This window comes from Trypanosoma theileri (assembly GCF_002087225.1).
Source record: "Trypanosoma theileri isolate Edinburgh chromosome Unknown TM35_Tth_9_V1, whole genome shotgun sequence".
Taxonomy (NCBI): domain Eukaryota; phylum Euglenozoa; class Kinetoplastea; order Trypanosomatida; family Trypanosomatidae; genus Trypanosoma; species Trypanosoma theileri.
In genome coordinates, this window is record NW_021639851.1 from 201,417 (window position 1) to 222,144 (window position 20,728).

General features: G+C 43.0%; 9 protein-coding genes across 9 annotated transcripts; all 9 read right to left on the reverse strand.

Annotated features, from left to right (window-relative positions):
- Window positions 1-272: 272 nt before the first annotated feature.
- Window positions 273-1,355, reverse strand: TM35_000091800 (putative peroxisomal targeting signal type 2 receptor; the record flags this gene model as incomplete). Its single annotated transcript, XM_029024419.1, has 1 exon — window positions 273-1,355. One exon carries the CDS (start codon window positions 1,353-1,355, stop codon window positions 273-275), a length of 1,083 nt encoding a protein of 360 aa, XP_028884196.1.
- A 615-nt stretch (window positions 1,356-1,970) lies between these two features.
- Window positions 1,971-2,498, reverse strand: TM35_000091810 (uncharacterized protein; the record flags this gene model as incomplete). Its single annotated transcript, XM_029024420.1, has 1 exon — window positions 1,971-2,498. One exon carries the CDS (start codon window positions 2,496-2,498, stop codon window positions 1,971-1,973), a length of 528 nt encoding a protein of 175 aa, XP_028884197.1.
- Window positions 2,499-3,057: 559 nt separating this feature from the next.
- TM35_000091820 (putative U3 small nucleolar ribonucleo protein MPP10) lies at window positions 3,058-4,974 on the reverse strand (the record flags this gene model as incomplete). The annotated part of the gene is made up of 1 exon (XM_029024421.1): window positions 3,058-4,974. One exon carries the CDS (start codon window positions 4,972-4,974, stop codon window positions 3,058-3,060), a length of 1,917 nt encoding a protein of 638 aa, XP_028884198.1.
- An 808-nt stretch (window positions 4,975-5,782) lies between these two features.
- Window positions 5,783-8,107, reverse strand: TM35_000091830 (lipophosphoglycan biosynthetic protein; the record flags this gene model as incomplete). Its single annotated transcript, XM_029024422.1, has 1 exon — window positions 5,783-8,107. One exon carries the CDS (start codon window positions 8,105-8,107, stop codon window positions 5,783-5,785), a length of 2,325 nt encoding a protein of 774 aa, XP_028884199.1.
- A 453-nt stretch (window positions 8,108-8,560) lies between these two features.
- On the reverse strand, window positions 8,561-9,076 carry TM35_000091840 (uncharacterized protein; the record flags this gene model as incomplete). Its single annotated transcript, XM_029024423.1, has 1 exon — window positions 8,561-9,076. The coding sequence occupies one exon, from the start codon at window positions 9,074-9,076 to the stop codon at window positions 8,561-8,563; it is 516 nt and encodes a 171-aa protein (XP_028884200.1).
- A 1,424-nt stretch (window positions 9,077-10,500) lies between these two features.
- Window positions 10,501-12,375, reverse strand: TM35_000091850 (putative U-box domain protein; the record flags this gene model as incomplete). Its single annotated transcript, XM_029024424.1, has 1 exon — window positions 10,501-12,375. The coding sequence occupies one exon, from the start codon at window positions 12,373-12,375 to the stop codon at window positions 10,501-10,503; it is 1,875 nt and encodes a 624-aa protein (XP_028884201.1).
- Window positions 12,376-13,200: 825 nt separating this feature from the next.
- On the reverse strand, window positions 13,201-14,046 carry TM35_000091860 (hypersensitive-induced reaction protein 1; the record flags this gene model as incomplete). The annotated part of the gene is made up of 1 exon (XM_029024425.1): window positions 13,201-14,046. One exon carries the CDS (start codon window positions 14,044-14,046, stop codon window positions 13,201-13,203), a length of 846 nt encoding a protein of 281 aa, XP_028884202.1.
- An 887-nt stretch (window positions 14,047-14,933) lies between these two features.
- On the reverse strand, window positions 14,934-18,524 carry TM35_000091870 (putative dolicholphosphate-mannose synthase; the record flags this gene model as incomplete). The annotated part of the gene is made up of 1 exon (XM_029024426.1): window positions 14,934-18,524. One exon carries the CDS (start codon window positions 18,522-18,524, stop codon window positions 14,934-14,936), a length of 3,591 nt encoding a protein of 1,196 aa, XP_028884203.1.
- A 359-nt stretch (window positions 18,525-18,883) lies between these two features.
- Window positions 18,884-20,728, reverse strand: TM35_000091880 (putative nucleoporin (NUP54/57); the record flags this gene model as incomplete). Its single annotated transcript, XM_029024427.1, has 1 exon — window positions 18,884-20,728. A coding segment is annotated over one exon (1,845 nt), but the record flags the coding sequence as incomplete, so codon positions are not given.

Sequence of the window (20,728 nt, forward strand, 5' to 3'; positions counted from 1 at the left end):
AACTAAAAATAAAATAAAAACAGTATTCTTTTCGTTATTATTGTTGCCTCACACCAAAAACGCTCCCATTTCTTTTTTTTTTTACTCACTTCCTTTGATCGTTCTTTTTTTTTTTTTTCATTCGTTCTTCTTTACCCTTTCCTCTTATCTTCCTTTTGTAAAATAATGTACTGCCACTGTGTCCAGTTCTGGGTGGCTTCCCCACCATCAACACACCACCACCCTGTATCCAAGCGGCTCTTCTTTTTGTTTTTTTTTTCTTTCTTGTTTTTTTACACCGGTGCCGTGATTGGAACGGGTGGGAGTCCTGGAAGGACCTTTGTGCGTGGCACTCGCACTCGCGGTGGTGGGACGGCGACTGGTAGCTGCGCTGCGAGTGGTGGGGACGGCGTCGGTGGGGCCCCGTGCTGCCAAAAGAAGGCCTGTCCGTCCCAGGCGGCGGTGGCGAGGGCGAGCGGCGCTGCGAGGGACCAGTCGAGTCCGACGACGAACTCGCGGTGTTGGGCGTAGCGGGCGGCGAGGGGTCGCTGCGGCTGGTTGAGGTCCCACACGCACACGCGGCAGTCGTACCCGGCGGAGGCGAGGCGGTTGCGGGCGTGCGGGTCGAAGCGGACGCGGCGGCAGGCGTTCTCGTGGCCGGGCAGCGCGGCGAGGGGGGCGGTGGGCCGGCGGAGATCCCACAGCCGCACGGTGCGGTCCACCCCGCCGGTGGCGAAGATGTTCCCGTCGTATTTGTTCCAATCAATGCTGAGAATGATTTGGTGGTTGTGGCCCACCTGCGTGAGGGTGGAGCGCGGCGCCCGGGCATCCCACAACTTCCACGTCCCATCACCAGAGCAGGAGAGAAAGGTCGCGGGGTTGCGCGGGGAGAAGGTGGACTCATACACCTCCTTCATGTGCTCCCGGAAGGTCATACAAGACACCTGCGGATTCGCTGCCTGGTACAACTTTACGGAACCATCCCAACTGCATGAGAGAAAACTGCCCCGGTTCCAAGATAACCCCGCCACCTCCGCCTGATGCTCAGTAATGTGCACAAGCGGAACCACGCCATCACGGTTTAGGGATTGTTGCACATTGTACAACTTCACACCATCGCCACACGCAACTGCCACTATGTTTGGATCCGCCTCGCTAAAACAAGCGTCAAAGGCACCGTCACTTGTTCCCCAACATCCCATAAGGGACACAGGGGACCCTGTTGGAAATCCCGGGGCAGTGTTTACAATGTACACCTTGCCTGATCCCGCCACTCCAAAGTGCTCTGCCGCCGTAATAACATACTGCGTCGGCTGCCACGGGTTGCACCGTATGCTGTGACCAGCAAACCCAGGATGAAAATTAAAAGAAGGCATTTCTATATGTACTGACTGTTGGGTCTGTCGTCTCCTGTTTTTATTATTTTTGAAGTGATAATAATAATAATAATAATAATAATAATAATGATAGTAGTAGTGGTTATGGTAGCTTGTTTATAATTGTTGTTCTTTTTCTTTTCACCCTGTGTGATATTTTTCTTTTCGCTTTTTTTTTTTTTTGTTGAAAAGATAAAGAATGTTATTTACTTCTCTTCCGTCCTACTTTTTCCCCCGTTTCGCAGAAAAAGAAGAATAATCAAAGAAGAGAGAGAATTTAAAAAAATATATTTAGTAAGAAAAAAAAAAACAGATGGTTGTTAATTGCATCATGCTTTTTTTTTTTTTTTTGATACGGCGAGGAGAAACAAAATAAACTCCTAAACCATAAGAAGAAAAACAATAACATCGTATACTTACAAGTTTCCATTTTATTAATGTTTTTAATTTTTTTTTTTGTACAATCGTGAAAACTGCGGCGAAACGCAACTGTGTTGACACCTCCTCTTCAATCATTCAGTGTAAAACAAAAACAAAGAAAGAAAGAAAAAGTGAAGTGGGTGAATAGGAAATCTAAAGCAGAGAGAGAAATACTACATAATTCACATATTACTGTTATTGGCGGCAAAAATAATCATCAATGGTACGCTTTCTTTTGATACCTGATGTTGTGGTGGACGTCATTCCAACCGACTCCCTAGCTTTTTGCGCTTTCGATTTCTTTTCTAGGGTCTTTGGCTTGGATGGTTTTTCCATTTTCTTTTTGCCATTGTCACTCACAGAGGACTTCTCGGTTTTACTTATCGAACTTAATGCACATGTAACACCTTTGCTTGCCCCAAGTGATGATTGCGATACGTCGACGTAGTCATCCATTTCATCAACGTCAATTATCCCTTCACGAGAAATTGGAGGTACTGAACTCACTGTAGCTTCTTCACTAGCAGCCGTGGTAGACTGTGTTTCTCCACATCCTTCTTGGCTAAGCAATGGTTTCATATTCTTTGTTTCGTTACGGCAGTTGCCATTATCATCATCGGATGACAACCAGACACGAGGACGCACTTTGAGAATTGCGTCCAGCTTTGCTGAAAACTCCTGTGGTGAGAGTATGTGGACAGGAGAGTTTGGAACCAGTTTCATTTTCGCGGTACGAAATGAGCGAAGCTCCCGCGTGTAAAATTCTCGATCAACTAGAGTCAAACCTTGTAAAAATAAGAAATAGATTCAAAAAAAAAAGGAGTAAACAAGTCATCCAGTACCCAAACAAAAAAAGAAAAAAAAAAGACAGGAATGGCATTACACATCCAAGTGAATACAAAGATACCCACAGACATAATTAAACACTCAATAATGGGAAGACACCAAAAAGAAAACACGACGGAACAAATTGTGAATGTGTTGTTCTCTCTCTTGACACTACACAGTTTCTTGATTCAGACGGAAAAAAGATAATCCGACTTCTTCTTTTCTCTCTTTTTTTTTTTTTTAATCATTTGCTACTGTCTTTTTTTGTTGTTGTTGTGGTTGTTTACTTTCTCTTTTATTATTCTTGTTTTGTTCTTTTAGTGTTTTGTATTGGTATTCTTCTTATACACACTCACATATGTATATATATATATAATCTCATTTTAGTCTCGTATCCACCATTTTTTTTTTTTTTTTTGTAGTATTAATCGTTTCGAAGTGAAGACACCTTTCATCACGCCGTCAGACTATTTTGTTGCTCCTTCTGTTGCTGCTTCATCTTTTTAGCCTTCTCCACGCGTTTCTCCCTACGATCACGTGCTGCACCCACCTGTTCCTTCTTAGCGTGCCGTAATGCCCGTCGCTCCCGAGGAAGCAACTCATTGGAGCCGACATCGGCGTATTTACGGTTAGAACCGCGGTATAAGTCTTGTGGGGCGAGTGCCATCTCCCGCGTAGTGGCGAAGTTACCCACTGTCTCAACAGTAATGGCAGGAGCATGTCCCTCAACTGCCCGCACACGAGCTGAGAGATCCTCCTGTACCGGTTTTGGTGTGTAGTGGAAGTTGCTGAGGGCATCAAGGTGTTGTGCGAGGCGTTTCCACATGTGAATTGCCCGCAGTTCATCCTTTTCAATCTCTGTCAATGGTTCTGCTGATGCGTTATTGTTAGCACTGCTGTCTGCCTCCTCAGCGGCTCGTACCCGAGCGAGGTATTCCTTCTCATATAAATCCATAAGTGAGAGTCGTGACTTTTCAGAGTCGGCGTTGTTATCGCGGCGTGCGGCGCTTGTCAAATCTGCCGGTGCTGACAAGGCGCTTCGCCGCTGCACGTCGTCGTAGTTGCCGTCGAGTACGCGGCGGCGGATGCGGTCCTCGAGTTTGGCCGTCACTGCCTCCGTGATGACCGGCACGGCCTTCATGGCGTGTTCAAAGTCCAGCGGGGCGTCCAGCAGCGCATCGCGTGGCCGCTCCCGCCCGCTCACCTCGCCGCCCATCGTCCACTCCGTGCTGTACAGCCGCTGCTGCTCCAGGCGCGACACCAGGAGCCGCTCGCGCAGACGCTCCCGCTCCAACTCGGTCAAGTTCGGGTCATTCAGCGCCGCCGCCTCCTCCTCATCCACCGCAGCATCACCAGTGGCATTCGCAATGGCCTTCGTGCCGGCGTGCGGGTAGTCCTCGGTGGTGTCGTGGTCCGCAAGCATGTCGTCCGTTCCCCAATACTGGCCATCGCGTTCATCAAAGGTGGCACTCGGGTCATCCCAGGCGAGATCCTCCTCAAGTTGTGGGTCTTCGTCTGAGCCATTGACGCCCTCATCTTCATCCTCATCGCCCGGTTCAAAGTCTTCGCCGTACATTTCCTTTAATGCTTCAAGTTCCTCATCACCGCGCTTGTCCTCATCCTCATCCTCATCCTCTTCCATGGATGCCATCGCACGTGCGTGCCTACGGCGGATACGCGCTTCACCATCATCATCATTATCATCATCAACATCATCTTCCATCTCATCCTCACCACTCTTACCATCCAACTCTGCCTCATCATCCTCATCTTCATTACCCTTTCCAAATGCATAACGCCATGAATTGTCACCGTTAGCATCCTTTTTACCTGATTTTTTCTGTTCACGTCGTCTTTGCTGTTCTTCCAGGAGCTGCGCAATTTCTTCATCCAAATCACCCTCGCTGAGTTCTGAGGTTTTTGTTGATAGCACATCTTTTTCATCACCTTCGAGATCCTCATCTCGTGATCGCTTTTTGCTTTCTTGCTGCTTCTTTTCCAGTGTGGTACCCTCTCGCTGTTGTGCTGCGGTTCCATTAAACTTCTTCTGCGCAAGACGTACATTATCCTGTAAGCGGCGTAACACCGGACGGAGCAACATGTTCATCTGACCCCATATTTGCTCAACCGTAACGTGTCGCTTTCTACTTGTCTCCAGTGATTTGCTGTAGTACGGCAGCTGTGGTGTGTGAAGTGAAGAAGCTAGGAGGTATAGAGAGGCAAGGCACTGCCGTGACGTCTCCTCACTAGTCTGCCGCGAGGCTAAAAAAACATCAGGTCCACCGTCAAGTGTTGTGTGAATGGTGTCTACACAACTACGCAGTTTTCGGGGCAACACTGCATCACCGTTTGGCTTTTGCACTTTAGGCATCACAATCACCGCTTTATAACTCTTATCCTGTTCTTTGTGTTTAGGGGAGTGGGGGGAAAAGGAGGGGATCTAATTCCTTCTTTTCTCTCCAAATTCCCTTTTTTCTCTTTTTCTCTCACTTTGTGGGTGTGGGTGTGACGCGGCCCGGTGAGTTTACTACCACTACTTCACTTCATAAAAAAGTTCAGTGATGAAAAAGAAGAGAGCAGGATTACAAGCAGACAAAAAGACCAAAAAGCCTCACTGTATTATTTTTATTGTTTTACTATAATTTTAACTATTTTGCATCATTCATAAATTCAAAACGCTTTTAAACCCTTTTCTTTTTCCTTTCGCAAGGTCAATAGTTGCAAATAATGGTCTTGAGAGAATCAAGAAGAATGATAAAAAGAGAATGGGAGTCTTCACGCTCTGATATATATATGTATGTGTGTACTTTCACTCCCACTCCACACATTCATGTACACGCATGAATGTGTGTTCCCTCCGAGATGCTATTGATTTAGTCCAACAATAAAAGTTTGTGGCGCCCATTGTTTACATTATAATATATGCAAACGAAAAAAAAAAAATCAAAGCATTCTAGGACACATACTCATTCTTCACTTCTCCCCGATTTTTTTTTTTCTTTTCTTTCCTCTTTAGCCATCTTTCCTTCCTTTTTATACATATCATCCCCTGACACAATTCATTTTAATACATAATAATAAAAAAAAAAGAAGGACATATAAACAAAAAGCAGAAAGAGCAAAAAAAAAAGAAAAAAAATTATAAACGCGTTCCCTTTTTTTTTAAACTCTTAAAACCTCTACAGGTCACCGGCATCTTGGGCAGCTGCATCCTCTTTACTCTTTTCCTTTTCCTTTTCCTTTTCTTCCGTGCTTCCTTCTGCAGCTGTTTTTGTTCCCTCCGTGGACCCTTCTTTTTCTGCTTCTGGTATCTCATCGGTTTCCTTATCAATGGGAAGCAACACATTCTCATCGGTGGCCGCTGTGTCGGGCTTCACATCTGAGATATCGTACTCATCATCATCCGGGGGCAACAGAGTATCGTCTGTGGAAATGCCCACACGGCCGCGCAGCAGACGATTCATACGTTTTGCAAACATGGCCTGATCTGTGATGGGGAACTCCGCCTGCAGGTTGGCAGTGCCGAAAAGTACCCACGCGACGTCAACAGCCACTTGATCCTTCGGGTCTGCCTCAAATCGTTTAAGAAGATCCTGCACAAGTGGGTGACGGTAGTTAATCTCCAACACACGAGTGTGGTGCATCTGCTGCATGGATGAAATGGCTTGCTGATTCATAATGTTCACCATACGTGCTGTCAGCTCACCCTCCTGAGAGGAAAGAATAAAGGGCTCTGAAGTTTGACGTTTTGTCAAGATCACTTTACGCACATTACTACGCTTGAACATGCGGGCAAGGCGATCTGTAAGAGGCCGGTACTTCTCTATACGTTTCTTTTCAATAGCCTTTTCTTTATCTGTTTGTTCGTCAAATTGAGCACCTTCTTTAGCAAGGTTAATAAGTTTTTTATTGGCAAAGTCATGAATTTGACCCACGACATACTCGTCAATGGCATCTGTCATAAATATAACCTCCACATCGCGTTGCAATGCCTCCTCCATATGCGGTGATTGTTTCATTTTATCAACAGAGTCTCCGGTAAGGTAGTAAATATTCTTCTGATCAGGCTTCATACGGTCTGTATACTCCTGCAGACTGATAAGGGTACCATTGCTCTTGCTAGAGGCGTATCTGAGCAATTTTGCAAGGCGACCACGGTTATTTGCATCCTCAAGAATACCAAGACGAATATGCTTACCAAATTGTGCCCAGAATTTTGGATAAAGTGGTTCCTTTGGATGTTTTATACTACCCTTATCTTCTGTCTTATTTTCATCCTTGGGTTTATCTTTCATTTCATCCTTAATACGAGCATCCGTCTCTGCAATTTCTGAAATCATTCCAAGGGCTTTGCGTACCAATTTCTTCTTGATCACACGTAAGATTCGACTCTCCTGTAGAACCTCACGTGAGACATTAAGAGGGAGATCATTACTGTCAACAACACCTCTCACAAAACTCAAATAACGAGGAAGAAGCTCACGAAATTCATCTGTAATAAAAATACGACGTACATATAACTTAATATTATCACGTGTATTCTCATTGTTGATAAAGATGTCCTGGGTTGCCTCCTCTGGAATAAAAAGGACAGAGCTAAACTCCACCTCACCTTCAACAGTAAAGTGAGAGTAGTACATAGGAGAACGGTAGTCATGAGTGAGAGCCTTGTAGAACTTCACATATTCTTCTTCCGTCACCTCTGAAGGTTTGCGTGTCCAAATGGGTTTATTCTCATTCACCACTTCCCACTTATCTCCCTTTTCCATATAAATAGGAAAATGTACAAACTCACTGTACTGATGTACAATACGCCTCACATTATCACTGTTAAGAAACTCCAGCGCATCCGGTTTCATCTCCAGAGTGATTTCCGTACCACGTCCCAACGTATTACCGCGTTCATCTTCGTAAATATAGTACTGTCCATCACCGGCAGATTCCCATACCCACTGTTTATCGCTATCATCACTCTTAGATGCCACACGAACGCGGTCGGCGACGAGAAAAGCGGAATAGAATCCCACACCGAACTGACCAATGAGACTTGCATCCTTTGATTCCTGCAACTTCTCCATGAATCGCTTTGTGCCGGACGTGCCAAGGGATCCAAGATGGTTTTCCAACTCCTCACGTGTCATACCAATACCACCATCACGCAGTGTGAGTGTCTTGTTGGATGGATCAATAGACACATGCATGTCCAGTGTAGGGGCCACACCATCCTTGTTTACAGGCTCCTTCGGTGCGGTGAGGTACAACATGCGAATCTTGTCGAGTGCGTCACTTCCATTAGAAATCAATTCACGCAAAAACACGGCACGGTTGGTGTAAAGTGAATTGATAAGAATATCAAGCATCTTGCTTACCTCTGCCTGAAAGGCAACGGGCTTCCCTTTATCCTGAGCGCCCCCGTCGCTTTTTGCCGCATCTTCCACTGCGGTAACGCCCAATACGACGAGTACAATGAGAAGTCCTTGTAGAAACAAAGTTCGTTTGCTCATTTGTTATCCTTTTTTTCTTTGTATTTATCTCTCTCTCTTTCTTTTTTCTTCTGTTCTTCTTATTGTTGGTTCTACACACACAAACACAAACACTCCTTTCTTGAAAACCGGATAATCTTTTTCCACCTCCCTTACTAGAAGAGACTTGTGTTCCTTTGTTATTTGTCCCTTTCTGCTTTTTTTTATTCTTCTTTTTTTTCTTTTCCCATGTTGTTTTTTAATGGGTATTTGAAATGGTAGAAAAGAAAGAGAAAAAAAAAAACGAAATAAAAATAGAGAGAGAGAGAGAGGGAGAAAGAAAAGCAATAACGTCCATGGTGTAAAAGACCAAAATAACCAATCTCTATATATTACCCATTCTCAACATTTTTCTTCTTGCAAACAAAGTTACCGCTCCTCACAGAGAGGAGAAAAAAAAAAAAAGAAAAAAAAAAAAAAACTTCTTGATAAATATTACGATTCAGTTGACTGACGTTTTTGTTTCTCAAGCTCCTCAAGTTTCATCTGTGCTCGTTCATACCGTAACTGCAGAATACGATTTCGCTCCTGCACAGCCGCGTACTGTGGTAAGAGGAACTCCACCCCAAGCCACCAGACAAACCCTATACCAACAATAAACAATCCCACCTGCACCTTACGTAGAATACCCATCTTCTTAAGCACCTCTCTCTGACGCATTTCCCGCTGCTTATCAAGAAGACCCTTATTCATGATCTGCTGCGCTCTAGCCGAACTCTTTACTTCAAACATACGATTGGTCCCATCCCCAACAAAATTTCGAGGTGTTGTTGCCAGTTTACGTCGTTGTTGAAGTTCCTCTGAAGATATTCCAATTTCCTTCGATGGATCTTTCCGGGCCACATCCACAGCTTCTCGCAGTCGTGAGGTGACGTCTGCTGTGGCCTTCACAAATTCCTCCGGTGTTGCATTAAATACACCGCCACTACCGCCAGCATCCCCAGCCGACATTTCTAGCACGAGAAACTATTAACTAATATAGATATATATTTATATTTATATATATATATATATATATATATACTACAACCCCACTAGGGAATGGGGAATAAGAACTGAATAAGAAGAAAGAAAAAGAAGAAACGTATAGCGTGAATTGATAAAGAGATATTTCTTTTTTTATTTCTCCAGTAGCAGTGATACGAGTGGGAAAAGACAATAACCATAAAAAGAAGAACAACAACAATAATAGCACTGCCGCCACTACTGGCCCAACAACATCAACTTCCGTTCTTAAACACGTACGGACACATTTTTACATAGAGAAACACACAGACTCACATTTTTTTTTTCCCAGTGTATAGTGTGGAGGTGTTGATCTAATTTAAGTAAAAAAAAAAAATCAATAAAAAGAAAGGGCGGTAGGGGAAAGAAAAAACAAGGAAGGAAAATAAAACAGAGTGCAATAAAAACTGAAACCGGTATTTTTAAAAAAGGGACACATTTAAGCACGCGTTCAAGAAAAGGAATGCGGATCTTCAGTTATTGTAGTTGAAGATGGCTTTGTAAGGGAAAGAAAAGGAGAAGAATCATGTTCACATGATTTTCCTTTTCTCTTTTATTCCTTTTTTTTTTATTTTTGAAATAGATATACAGAAGAACGTCACTTTATATAGACTCTTTTCATTAATCTTTTCTTTCCCTACATAAACCCTTCTTCTCGTCACGAACCTCGCGTTTCATCGCAATTATATTCATTACCATATCTAATAACCCCTTCTTTTTCTTTCTTTTTTTCTTTACTTGTCTTCTACCAAACCACAACAGTTTTACTCTTTTTTCTTTCGTTTTTTTTTTTTTTTGTATTGTGGCTTGCTTCTCTTTCTTTCTTCTTTTCTTTTTTTGTTTTATTTTTTCTATTATTCCTTTCTGTTTCTTATACACTCTCGCTTTTCGTCTAGTTCCCCAACTTATTGCAAAAACTCTCTTTTACCTCTTTGTTGTTTCATTTCCTTTAAAACAATTCTTTTCCCCATTTCATGAAAAGCAAAAAGAAAACGCCTCCATTTTTTTTTTCTTTTTTCGTTCTGCTTTTCTGAATTTAAATGGCTATTTTTATTTTCTTTCTTTTTGTTTTGTTTTTCATTACCACATTGTCTTTTTCTTTTTTCTCACCTCCATTTCTCTTCATTGACGCGGTACAATCCTGTAACGTATACCCTCCAATATTTATATACTTTTACACACATATAGCCATACATAAGTAACTACTGAGTCCACCTGTGTTAATGTGTATGTACGTCCTTCTTTCTAAATCCAATAATAGGTAGATAGATATAGATATATATATATATATATATATATATATATATATATATATAAAGACATATTATAGATAAACATAAAAGTATATCTGCATTGTATAAAACTCATTTTTAAAAGTCGTAGAGATCTGCTTCATTCTCCTGGTTATATCCTCTCATGCTTTGCTCAATCACCTTCTTCATTATCATCGCTGCTACATCCTTATTTGGCTTTAATGCCGATGCTGTAAGTGGTTTTCCAGTAATGGGGCATATCGAGCCACTCTGCTGCAACCAGGCAAGAATGGCCTCATGTTCAAAGGTATGACCGCATGGACACATCACAGGATTCTTCATCACATTACCCGTCAATGCACACAACAGCATGGGATCTACACCTGTAATGTCCTCTCGATGTACAACGGCAATGGGCTTTGTGGACTCCACACGGGCCGCGGCATCTTCAATGGATACTTTCGTCTCTTGTGGACGCATGCGCAGCGGCGGGGCCTCGGCGAGGAATCGTTTCTTCCCACCATCACTGCCGCTAGCTCCACCACTAGTCGTAGTAGTAGTAGTAGTGGGAGGAGCACTAGGAGTTGATGCTGCGGCTGGCTGCTGCGCCAGCAGTTGTGCCTCGAGTTCGTTAAATATTTTCTGCAGCAACGCAAAAGTGGCGGAGTTTCTCTCCACGAGTGTGTCGGGTTCCACCGTCTTGAGTGCATTGTGCCATGCCTGCACACACGATAGCCCGCCAGGGGCCACTTCACGTTGTAGGAACATCTCCACACTGGCTCTAAGGGAGTCACTCCGCAGTTCCGCGGGGATATCCTCCACCGGCAAACCCTCCTCTCCACCCAACGCATCTATGTTAGCCATAAAGTGAAACATATCTACATAGAGCCGCATAATAGCAGTGGACATCACAGTATCATGCATGACAGGACGAATGGAAAGTTGTAACATATTGTGTAGAGAAAGAGAAAATGGACGAAGTTCCCTAGCGTAGCGATCCACTCGGAATGTGCAGAACGAACCAAATTTATATCCCAGAGACATACCACGCACCATCTCAACATTAATGCTTGGTTTAGCCCCTTCCAACATCTTTTGAAGGGATGCACACTGTAATAGAAGGTAATTCATTACTGGATGATCCAGTAGGGTAGTAGAAAGAAGAACATGTTGTCGCCACTGTGTAGTGTGAGTGGAAGCGAATCGGAAGATATTCATAATACAACGCATTGAATTACATGTAGCGACGTGCAACAATGGGGGCACAACCTCTACCCCTTCCATCTGCTCCATCAGAACATCACTAAGAACCTGAACAGCTTTTAGACGAAGCATCAGGGTTAGCATAAAATTAATTTTTTCTGTAAACTCTCGACATGATGTTTCCTCCATACCTTTTGAAGAATCAAAAAATGCTTGTGGTTGTGTAAACCCCAAAATAATGGATATACAATTACATCGAAGCGCCATCTCGTACGGAGGTTCCTTCAGTAAGATGGCGAGCATTAGTTGCACAGAGAACTGTGTGTTCCCATCCGTAAATTCCAGTACATTGGCTGCTTTTAGTTTATATCCAGTTATACGCACAAGCAACACCGAGACATGTTCTGTCATCCGACCGAGATCCGGCCTGAAGGGGAGTAATCCATCTTCCGTGATGGACTCCTCAAATACCTTTTCCAGTTTATCAAGAACACCAAAGATGCAATCACGCACAGGTTTGTATAATGCAAAGTTACCGAGAACCAGACAGACACGTGACTTGTTATCCACTGGAACAGCTGCGTGATCCGGGTTGTTGAGATACTTCGTGACGAGTACATCAGCTATCAAGTGTACACACCGCCGTGCAGCCTCTACATCCGAGCCGTAGAACGCCCCCGCACGGCTGACATCACTCGCTTGAGTCCAGGCGGTTAACTCCTCCTCCGTTAGCAGTGCGGGCTGCCCCACCCGCTCAGCAAGCTCTTGGACTGTGGAACCCCGAGACATTACCCTCTCTCTTTCTTTCTCTTTATTTCTTTTTTTTCTTTCTCTCTCTCTATATATATATGTTGAGTACCGTCCCTTTCAGGTTTTTTTTTTCTTTTCTTTCTTTTTTTTTCTTCGCTTTATTTCTTTTATTATTGGTTTCGCTTTGAGTTTGTTGTTGTTGTTGTTGATTTTAGGGTTTGGTCCAATTTTGGACTGTTTTTCTTTTTTTTCCCTTTTGTGGCTTGGTTTTATATTATCTGTTTGGTGAGAAACTTTCCCTTTGTTCCACATATATTAAAAATTAACGTGAGGATCAAACGGCAGAGAGAGATGATAACATTAACAAATAAAAATAAAAATAAAAAAATAGATCCACGGGAAGTTATGTATATTATCCACATGTAGACTTTAACATTGATGAGAATGTGGGTGAGGCTGTTTTAGTTACAAAAGACAAGCCGTAAGAATCATGAAGAAAAACGAAAACGAGCGAGCAAATAAATTCGTTTTTTTTTTTTTTTTGTATTTTTGACCCTTTGCACTGTCATTTCATATATAGAGGATGAAATGTGAAGTCAAAACAACAGGGAGAAGAGAAAAAAAAAAAAAAATCTTCAAGCATATGTTTGTATAATCCTTGGAAATGGGTGGATTTAAAGAAAAGAAAAAAAAAATGATATTTCTATTTCATGCGAAACAACAACAAAAGAAAAAACAAGGTAAGCAAGACAAATTCAAAAAGATCAAAGGGAAAAATAGAAACCAAAATCGCACCAATAAAGATAAAATATTCTTGATAAATAACTGAGACGATCACGATAACATATATTAAAACCTAAATGTCTATTGCATAGCCCCCCTACTACTTTGTGCCGCTAGTAATTCCGTTAAGAGTGATTTATTGTTTCCTGGTGGAAGTAGTACTACTGAACTCTTATTGGAACCTCCCATATCTTTCAGGGCATCAAAGTATTGATTCATAAGAAGTAAATTCATCACATCCCGTGCCCTAACGCCTGGTACAGTATCCACAAAAGATTCAATGCTACTCTGCAGTCCTTCCATAATGGCTCTACGCTCCTCTGCAAGTCCAACACCGGCCAGTCGCTTTTCCTCAAACTCCGCCTCCGACTCTTTAATCTTCACTATTTTATCCAACTCCGCCTTGTGTTCGGCGGCGGTACGTCGATAGGCGTTGAGTTGTGTTTGTGCAATCGCCTCCTTCAGATCGCGTGTTGGGTCAATCTGCGTAACGAGTGTGGCCTCCAGTGCGAAGCCGTACTGCGTGAGTCGCTCCTTCAACTCCTCCTCCACCGCCTGTTTGATGTTGCGGGAGAGCAGAAAGATCTCGTCCAGTGTGTACTTGGGCACCTCCCCGCGGATCACATTAGCCGCGAAACTCCCAATCTGCTCGGCTGGGTTTGTGAGGCGATAAAATGCGTCGGTGGCGCGATCGGAAAGGACGCGGTAGTGCAGACAGGCGGTGATGGTCACCAGTGCGTTATCTTTGGTTTTGGTTTCCACCACGACGGGGGTGCAGCGGAGTTTGAGGGTGATGCGGCCGCGCAGGGACTCCACGCAGGGAATAAGGCAGTTGACGCCGGGCGAGGCGAGGCGATTGAACTTCCCGCAGCTCTCCACAATGCCAAGGGTGGAAGTGGAAACGCAGACAAAGCAACCGCAATCCATTTATTTTGTTTTTTTTTTTTTTTGTTTTGTTTTTTATTGTTTATTGTTTTCTAATTCAACCTCTGTGGGGAACTGTGTGTTTTCTCTTCTTCTTTCTTTTGTGTTTTCTACTTGCTTTCTTTCGTTTCTTGTTTTTTTTTTTTTTTTGTTCCTTATATCTGTTAATAATTCCTTTTTCGCGTTCTTTCTTTCTTTTTTTTTCCTTCACATATATATATATATATATATATATATATATATATATATATATATATATTCGCAGGGTTTGCCTTCCTGTCTCTTGTTTCTCTATGAACCCAAACACCCGCACGATAACCGTAAAGAAGAAAAATAGAATAGAACAAAAGTGTGAGTAGGAAATACACCCAAAATAAATAAACAAAAGAGAGAGAGATACACTCTACAGCATTGATGATTATTAATAAAGTTTACACCCTCAATCACAATCTTCAGCCTCATGTTCATGTACGCACACATTATTTGGGTTTCTACATGAATCAAAGGTCATAATAATCCAATAAACATGGCAAACATAAACATGAGATTAGCCCCTCATTGCAAGACATACTTGACATAAGAACCAAATATAATCAGACACTACAATTATCGAACAAACTGCGTTGATATCGTCAGTGCCACTTATTGTTCGCAAATGACCAAAACGCATTTCTTGTTTGCCGCAATCTTTCATCTGTATCAAATCTCTCTCTCTCTCGCTCTCTCTCTCTCCACGCATACACACACACACACACACACACACAAAATCGCAGTCTTTCACACTATAGCTCCATAAAAAGAAAAAAAAAAAAAAGTAAAAGAAAGAATAAAGGACATATTATAACCAAACAAAAAAGAACACAAAGGGTTGCTTCAACCCATACTGTTCCTTAAAAAGGACAGCATCGCTTTAGTTTTCGAGTAAGCGCATGAGTTCCCGCTACAATTTCTCTAGTGCATCCACCCCACAACCCTAACGCTTCACCATAAAGTCTCTCTATTGTCTTGGGCCATCGTGGTCCTAATGTGCTATCATCTTGTGATCTTATTTCTCCCGTTTTTGCCCATCTCTTGTTGTATGGAATATTTCGAAAAACACCATCTTTGGTGAGAGACTGCACCGCCTCCGCTGTTGTTCCTCCTCTCACCAGACTGTCCTCATGTGCCACAATCACAAGATTCCCATGCTGTGCAAGTACACTCTCATGAAGACGGGAGAGTAACTGTGGAGTTAATGGTACACTTTGGTGGACGTAAAGCAGAAAGGTCATGCGGCGACGTATTAAATTAGCCTGTGTACACGTGTGAGAAACTAATCCATATTCTGTGTGATATCTACCCAATGGGAATGTTCTAAAAATCATACGGCTAACAAACCAGGCATTATTAAACGAAATACGTCTAATTCGTTCCGCAACTCGGGAAACGATAAGTTCTACAGAAAGTGGCTGCTCAATTGGGAGATAAAATGGAAATGGCAATTCTCGTGATAACTCCCGAAGTACGGCTGAAGCACAGAGAGACTCTTCCGCTACCCGTTCCACAGGTGTTAGACTCGCCTCACTACTTATTTGAATGAGAGTCATAGGACGACGTTGATCATCAGTTCCAAGAAATATATATGAAGCAGATGAAAGTAATACTTCTGAAGAAGTTCGAGAATGTTTCTTTTTCATATTATGATGATGTGGTTCACCATCTATAATACTTAAATCAGGGTCTTCTAGATAGATAGATACCACTTCCTTCGCCCCCTCTATATTCCATTCATCCTTTACAGGTGGTAAAACATCATCAGATGGGGCAAACTCCTGAAAAAGACGGGTGGCAACGTACTGAGATTCAAAATCTAAACCAACAACATTCAATCCAACAATTGTCAGTAGTGCCATCCATGTTAAGAGAGACCAATATGAAGACATAATATATGAAAGAGGTAAATTAAGAACACAACGTTGCTTCATATTTAGTCTTTCACTAACTGTAAGTTTCTCAGCTTGTGAACTTAGAAATCGCCACATATTAAGCGTTGTCGCTATTCTTGATCGTGTAGTAGAAATAGGAAGTTGTAAATCAATTGCTGCATTAAGAACATAAGTATATCTAGGATTATTACCTGCTGACTCACTTAACACCTCACGTAGAATCATAACACTTGCCCATGGTGAAAGAGTCAATGGTAGAGATGTAACTAAAAGACGAAGCTCCGCTGGGATTTCATCTTCTGTCTCTTTTGTATTGTTACTATCGATGTGACTCATACTATTGGTAGTATTTCCGTTGTTATTACTCTTTACAGAACTCTTATCAGGAGCAACGTTTACCAGAAGAAATATCTTTCGACGGTATTCATCATGAATATTAGGTACAGGTACATGTTGATTCACAAATGCAAAGAGTTCATTACTGACAACGAAACAATTCTGTCGATTAGCTCCAGTTTCATCCACAAGAGCCTTTACCAACTCCTCCACAAATGCAACAAAACGTTGACGTAATGAAGGAGGTGCTGGTGAGCGCAGCGGTGTTGAATCCATTTCACAACTATTCCCCATGCTGTTAATTTTATTTTTACTACTATTATCACTGTTTTTATTACTATTGTCGTTGTTGCAGGTATTAGAATTGCTCTCTCTGGTCGAAGCGACAGCAGATGGAGAATTCATGTGAGTCTCCGCATCAGGACTAAAATTCTGTGAATAATGTGTGGAACCTCCCTTTTCATCTCCGCATGAAGACTTCACTCCTACAGTTCCTGTTGTTGTTGTTGTTGATTGCAGATTACCAGTATTACTACTTGGTGTATCTGCAGTGACGGCCTCTACAATATTTCGCATCTGTGCCTCCACTTGTTTCCTTAATTGTCTGTGGTCTCTAACAATCGTCATGACAATCTCCTTTAGATAATTATACGAGAGTGCCACTAACGCCCATGGACTTCCATCCATCACCCGCAATTCCTCCATTTGCTCACGTGCTGTCGCATCAAAAGCACTTCCACTGGCATGATGATGATTATGTGTGTGTAGACGGTCTTGTGGTTGCATATCAAACAAACGTGCGCCGAGTAATGCAATGTAGCGAATGTCGTTCTGTGTGAAAGATTGTGGATCACGACGCAGTCGCTCCTCCATTCCAGTAAGCACCTCACGAATAACACGGTAAAAGAATTCCTCATGTCCACATCCATCAAGGAGAGGCAAGAGCACAGTATCCACTACCTGAAGGTCAATAGATTTGTTTGAAAGAAGACTACTTTTCTCCAATAACGATAATGCTTCTGTCTGACTCCGTAATATCATACGGCGAAAATGATGATGACAAGTAACAGTATAAGGTGCCTCCTTCAATAACCACAATGTAAATGTCGGTAACAATGGACTCTCTGAAGGAACTATACATATATTGGCCAATGAAAGAGCACTTGTACGACAACTTTTAGATAGAATCTCTAGAATATAAGAGAGATCAGTTGGCGGTAATGATGCTACTAAAGAAAAAAGTTGAGTAGCTACTGCAAATAAATAAGTTGGAGGGTTTATTAAATGTCCACCTGCTTCCTGTGCTTCAGAATGTAACTCTCTAAAACATTGCAGGAGAAGTATAGCTCCAAGTACATGCCGGAATCCCACTTCAGGTTCTTTGGAAATCTCTGTATTTGCAGATTCTTCATTTCCATCACGTAATAATTTATTTTGTACAATATGACAAAAATACGGTCGGAAGTTTTCACTTTTCATAGCAAATGTACACGCCACAGCGGCGTCGCACATATCCCATTCTACTTTATTTTCCCTCATACGTTCTTCAATATTCTCAAATTGCCGTACATCAAGGGGTAATTCACCACTAACGTGGTAGGCCACATACATTGCCTTGAAAGAAGGCACACGAGCAAAAGTCGTAGACGAAAGCACTCCATCTTCACGCAACCACTTCACGCGGTTATCTTCTTCAGGTGTTAACAACAGTCGCGCCACCCACGAACCCTCATCCAGTTGTGGAAGCTCTTGACAGAGTCCAACCTGCTGTGCCTGCGAGAGTGCAGACCCAACGAGCGCCACGTACCGTTCCTCACCCACCAAGTCCCGCAGTGGCTGCTCCACAGAGGCAAGTTTAAGCGAGAAAACAAAGTCATCCCGTTCACGATCCTTCTCTGCTGAGAATGGCATTAACTGTTCGGAGGAACGATATATCAAGGCGGTGCAGCAGCATCGCATCATGCTTATTGGAACTGAGGCATCAGAAGAAGAAATAAGATTCTGTGCACATACATCTGGTGGGGTGTTACGACTTCGAAGCACGGAATACGCGGAACGAGTTGTTGTTTTGTATGTCCCCGCATGAGACTCTGGTGAAGATGATGAGGATGATCCAAAAACAACTGGGAGGTCATTTTCAAAGCGGTTAAGACTCTTCACAATTAAACTGCTGCTCCTTTGACGCCAGATTCGATTTTGATAAAAGGTTCGGCGCACCATCGCTCTTCCGCTTATGCAAGCGGCTGCCAAGAGAGGAATAAATTAAAAAAAAAATAATAAATATTAAATTTAAAAAAGAAGAAAGCGGGAAAAAAAAAATAAACACCAAAAACAAAACAAAAAGAAAAAAGGGAATGAACAAAAAAGGATAATAAAGTGAATATCACTCTCTCTCTCACACACACGCACACACAGAAACATACGCACACATATAGATAAAGATATATATACTTCCTGCAACATATATCAATTATAGTATGCTTTCCTTTTTTTTTCTTATATATAATAAAGAAAGAGCGAGAAAGAATGAGAAATAGATATCTCTGCCTTTTTCTTTGTTTTCTATCCGCTACGGGTCGTTAACTACGACCTTTTTTATTTGAAGAGAAGCCAGAACCAGTTGCGTTGGATAAACCACCAAATGTAGTCCCACTACCGACTCCAGCTGTGGATGACGCAGGTAAGCCAAAACCCATGGAAGCAGCTGGTGCCGCAGTAGCAGTAGCAGTAGCAGTAGCACCAGTACCAGCAGTAGCAGTAGCAGTAGCACCAGCATTAAGAAGACCACCAGTACCAGCAACAGCAGCGGAAGGAGCAGGTGCAGGTGCAGGTACAGGTGCAGACCCAGGAGCAGTTATCCCCGAAGACGTTTTAGGGTCGCCAAATCCAACGTTAGTTGTAGAAACAGTCTTTGGTGCTGATCCTTGATGTTGACGTTCAAGCAACACATCATATTGCATCTTACGGTCTCCATTTCCAAGGGCTCCTAAGGGGTCCAGGCCAATGGAACGTCTATGAATATCCCCAATTGTTTTGTATTCAACATCTGAAAAGGGTGATGGAGACGTCTTTGTGTGCAATGAAAATGGTCTCTTCGGTCCAGTGGGAGACTGCTGATGTTTCTGCGCCAGCAGAACCTCAGCTTCTGATGCTCCATATAAATGAGCAAATAGATCACGAGCAGCATCAGCTCTCGTATGCAGCCGAGACGTCCACGCAGCCAAATTTAAAAGTGTTGTTAACTCATTACTAAGAGTTGTGTTCATTTGGAGAATTGGGTGGGAAGACACCGCACACCTTAAATCAGAAGAAACTTCAAGTGTCTCTGGGCCAACAGAGTACCGTGAAAACAATGCAGCCGAGGGAGAAGACTCTGTATTGATAGTATTAGCTGTGTTACCGTCGGTATTTGTTACACGCCTCTGTCGTTGTCCGTCAGGCAACACCGCAAGTTCCAGTTCTCTCACTGCTGCTGAAATATCCTCCATACGAACTTGAATATCGCGGAGGCAACGCTGAAATGGTTCAGATGGTGGTTCTGATCGATTCCCAAGGCGCCGTTGTGTAAAGTCTTGGTCTGATAGTGGTTCCCAAACATTTTTTGAGTATTGGGTAACTTCTTCTTCACACTTCTCCAGAAGTTGACCGAGGTGCTGGGCAGAAACTTCTCGTTCAAAGCAGTCCACACGAATGGCGTCCACGGCGTTTTCCCCAACTGTGAGTTTAGCGATTTTTTTTAGAAGTTCTCTGTAGCTGGTCGAGCCATCACCACCACTTGATCCCAAAGAATCCGTCAAGAAACTTTCCAGGAAACGTTTGGCGTCTTGTTCTGCCTGAATAAAACTGTGTAGTTCCAGAAGGTGCTGCTGTAATGGCAGGGGCAAGTCTTCAAACAACACATCATCACGAAGCGTAGAGAAGTTCACACTTCGTGCCCAATCAGTAGAGAATCCTGGTCCCTTAATACCCTTATAAGGCGGCACCTGCGTCTGTCCTCCGATTGCCGAAGTAGTACCGAGCCCACCAAATCCACCAGTGGACGTTCCACCAAACCCACCAATGGTTCCAGTAGTGTTAGCACCAAACCCACCAGTAGTTCCAGTAGTGTTAGCACCAAACCCACCAGTAGTTCCAGTAGTGTTTGCACCAAATCCACCAGTAGTTCCAGTAGTGTTTGCACCAAATCCACCAGTAGTTCCAGTAGTGTTAGTACCAAATCCACCAGTAGTACCAGTAGTGTTAGTACCAAATCCACCAGTAGTTCCAGTAGTGTTAGCACCAAATCCACCAGTAGTTCCAGTAGTGTTAGTACCAAATCCACCAGTAGTGTTTGCACCAAATCCACCAGTAGTGTTTGCACCAAAACCAGAAGCAGCTTTGCCGAGTGGTGCTGCAGGGGCGGCTGCGAAGCCCGTTCCTGTGGA